The sequence below is a fragment of the Phoca vitulina genome, unplaced genomic scaffold (genome assembly GCF_004348235.1).
Source record: "Phoca vitulina isolate PV1807 unplaced genomic scaffold, GSC_HSeal_1.0 scaffold4, whole genome shotgun sequence".
In the NCBI taxonomy this organism is placed as follows: domain Eukaryota; kingdom Metazoa; phylum Chordata; class Mammalia; order Carnivora; family Phocidae; genus Phoca; species Phoca vitulina.
In genome coordinates this window covers 4512749-4516592 of record NW_022589707.1, presented here as the reverse complement: position 1 = coordinate 4516592, position 3844 = coordinate 4512749, and the positions used below count along the sequence as shown (strand labels likewise).

Genomic DNA, 3844 nt, shown 5'->3' with positions numbered 1-3844 from the left:
TGGCAGAACAATAGTAGGTACATTATAGGAAATCAATAAATACTCGAAATTACTTCCAACATCCTGCACATAGCAGTTATCATTGGAATGGTAATAAGAGAGTTTCGGTGCAAATGGGATCATTTTTAAGCAGGCTTATAATTTTGTGGCCATTTAAATTAAAGATTTATTGCTCATCCTTGCTGTCTCCAAGACAAGATGATCTTACATCAAGGATGGGAATGAAGTGTAAGGGAGAAGGGCAATATCATGTTTGTCCTTAATTTTAATTGTGGAATCATAGAGTAAGAAAGATGATTTAGTTCAATCTCTCAAGGACTTCAGAGACCCCTTCTGCAGTATCCTTCACAGTAGCTATTGTCACCTGCAGAGATGGTGTCTAAAACTGGTATTTCTAGAGTATTTACCAATATTGAGTCAAAATTTTAAAAAAGTTACTGATTCTATTTTTATGCTTAGATAAACAATAGTACAAATCTATTCATTCACATAAATGTTCATCTAAATATTGTGGAAATCTAAAAAATAAAAGTGATATTTTAAGCCGAAAATAAGTCTTTATACTCAAGAGGGGATTTGGTGAGATATTAGTTGTGGAGGTGACAGTAGATGCAAGAGTGGAAAGTGTGTTTAGACAGGCAGGTGAGAGGTTAATGGCTAATGGTGAATATGGTCAATGGTATATCTAACCCTAGGATATTCTATCCTAATGATCCCTTCCAACTCAAGATTAGACTTTTCACAGTTTAAGGACATGGGCATGTGTATCAGTTAGGAGTCATTATTTTGGGGAAAAAAAACCAGAATAGTTCTGACTAATATAAGCAAAGAAAGGCAGAATTTATTTGAAAAACATGGGGTAGCTCACTGAATGAAACAAAAACCATGTATTTGATTAACGTGTGACAAAATATTTATTTTGAACATTTAGCCTCTGCCAAAAATATTAACAAAAACAAAGGAAACATGTATTTGTGTGTGTGTGTATATGTATTTTTAAATTTATTTCACGGCTACCTTTAAACATTAAAATACACAAAAAATTTACTGAGTGTTTTTTTTTAATTTCAATCACAATGTTTTATGATTCTTTTTTTAAAATTTTTTATTGTTATGTTAATCACCATACATTACATCATTAGTTTTTGATGTAGTGTTCCATGATTCATTGTTTGTGTATAACACTCAGTGCTCCATGCAGAGCGTGCCCTCTTTAATACCCATCACCAGGCTAACCCATCCTCCCACCCCCCTCCCCTCTAGAACCCTCAGTTTGTTTTTCAGAGTCCATCATCTCTCATAGTTCATCTCCCCCTACTGAAAGTGTTTCTGAAGACTTTTCTATTCTATAAAAAGATTTCAAACAAATTAAGATAAATTTATTTTTAAAGATTTCTTTTAAATATTAATTTATTCTGTCATAGGGATATGGGAGACAATATGACATCTGTCACAGAGTTCACCCTACTGGGATTCCCCCTTGGCCTGAGGATTCAGATTCTTCTCTTTGGGCTCTTCTCTCTGTTCTATGTCTGCACCCTGCTGGGGAACGGGCTCATCCTGGGGCTCATCTGGCTGGACTCCCGACTGCACACCCCCATGTACTTCTTCCTCTCCCACCTGGCCATCGTCGACATAGCCTATGCCTGCAACACCGTGCCCCAGATGTTGGTGAACCTCCTGAAGCCAGACAAGCCCATCTCCTTTGCTGGCTGCTTGACACAGACCTTTCTCTTTTTGACATTTGCTGTCACAGAATGTCTTCTCCTAGTTGTGATGTCTTATGATCGGTATGTGGCCATCTGCCACCCCCTCCGATATTCTGCCATTATGAACTGGAGAGTCTGCATCACCCTGGTGCTGACTTCTTGGACTATTGGAGTCCTTCTGTCTTTGATTCATCTCATGTTACTTCTACCCTTACCATTCTGTAGATTCCAGAAAATCAATCACTTTTTCTGTGAAATCATGGCTGTTCTCAAACTTGCCTGTGTAGATACGCACATCAATGAGATTGTGGTATTGGCTGGAGCAATTTCTGTGCTAGTGGGACCCCTCTCCTCAATTGTAATCTCATATATGTGCATCCTCTGTGCCATCCTTAAAATCCAGTCTGGGGAAGGTCAAAGAAAAGCCTTCTCCACCTGTTCATCCCATCTCTGTGTGGTTGGACTCTTTTATGGCATAGCCATTATAATGTATGTTGGGCCCAGATATGGGAACCCCAAGGAGCAGAAGAAATATCTCCTCCTGTTTCACAGCCTTTTCAATCCCATGCTCAACCCTCTTATCTATAGTCTCAGGAACTTAGAAGTGAAGAATGCCTTGAAGAGAGTGCTAGGAATAGAGAGAGACTTATGAAAAGATTATGGCATCAGGGTTGACAGTGACCTAAGAAGATACTATCTCAAGAGATTCCACCCCCAACTTAGCATAAGAATTATCTGAGACAATATAAATAAGATGAAAACAGGGAGGCAAACCATAAGAAACTCTTCACTCTAGGAAACAAACTAAGGGTTGGTGGAGGGGAGGTGGGTGGGGAGATGGGGCAACTGGGCGATGGGCATTAAGGAGGGCACTTGATGTAATGAGCACTGGATGTTATATGCAACTGATGAATCACTAATTCTACCCCTGAAACTAATAATACACTATATGTTAACTAAATTGAATTTCAATAAAAATTTTTTAAAAAATAGAGCCATCTTCTGAACCACCACTTAGATCACTAATTCAATAGATGTGGGATGTATCCTAGAGATCTATATCTTCAAATATTACCAAATTGTGATGCAGCTGGTTCATGAACCAGGATTTGGAAGCTGCAGCTCTAGAACAATACCCTTTATAATATCTTCATCAAGCTATGGTCTAGCCTCATGCCTCCCAAAATGGTTTTCTCAAAACACTAGCTTCTCAAGGGCTTTAAAAATAAACTCTATGGTAAAGGGAGTTTGAAAATTATTGCATATTAGACGCCTTACTTTAGAGCTCACAATTCATATTAGCATAGTGAAAACTAAAAATTTCTATGGTGAAGAAGATTTTTATTCCAATTTTTAACCAATGTTTTCAAAATTTATTTGATCACATAAAAATTTTTTCATAACACTAACAGTTTCCTGGGACAGAAAATCTTGATCTTGACTGACTCATTGTGAACACTTCCTGTTACCACCTTCTAGAGCAAAATTATTTCTTTCCTGCAAGGTGAGCCTCTAAAGAGGATGTAGGTCTAAGCACAGTACCCCGAATCAGCCTGTGAGAATGTGTACTCTCTTTGGGTAAAGAAAGTGAGGGTCAGTGTCTCTCCTCATCACTGCTAGGTCATCTGGAGATAATGAATCCAATCCTCTGCTTCACCTTGGGTCAGCATTCCTAGTTACATTTCATGGGCTAACTTCATTCAATTTCACAACCTTCTATATCTGAGATTTAAAAATGTATACATGTCCCTGTTTACCCATTATACTCAATCTATTTTTTCTCTCCTTGATTTGAAAGATAAAACCAAGTTTCTCACAGAAATCTGAGAGGATTTGCAAAAGCCACCACCTACATAGTGTATAAGCTTTAGAAAGAGTTCTCCAGTGTTGTGTTTAGAAAATAGAGATAGGGGAGAAGTTCTATAAGAGAATGGTCACAGGAAAGTACGCAATGAATGATGGATAAAAAGGAAATGAATAAAGGATAGAATGCCCAAGGGGCTAGTTGATCCTTTGAAGATTAAAAAGGGAACAAAATAGGGAAAGTGCATGATTTATTATATGTTGGTTATTCCTGAAATGAACAAATCTAAAATGATAGCCTCACACCCAGGAATTTCCTGATACTCTGTACA

The 3844-nt window shown here is 37.8% G+C and overlaps 1 protein-coding gene across 1 annotated transcript; it reads left to right on the top strand.

Moving 5' to 3' along the window:
- The first annotated feature begins 1428 nt into the window (after positions 1-1428).
- LOC116630689 (olfactory receptor 13-like) lies at positions 1429-2445 on the top strand. Its single transcript, XM_032401404.1, has one exon. The coding sequence runs from the start codon at positions 1429-1431 to the stop codon at positions 2359-2361; it is 933 nt and encodes a 310-aa protein (XP_032257295.1). The 3' UTR covers positions 2362-2445.
- The last annotated feature ends 1399 nt before the right edge of the window (positions 2446-3844 follow it).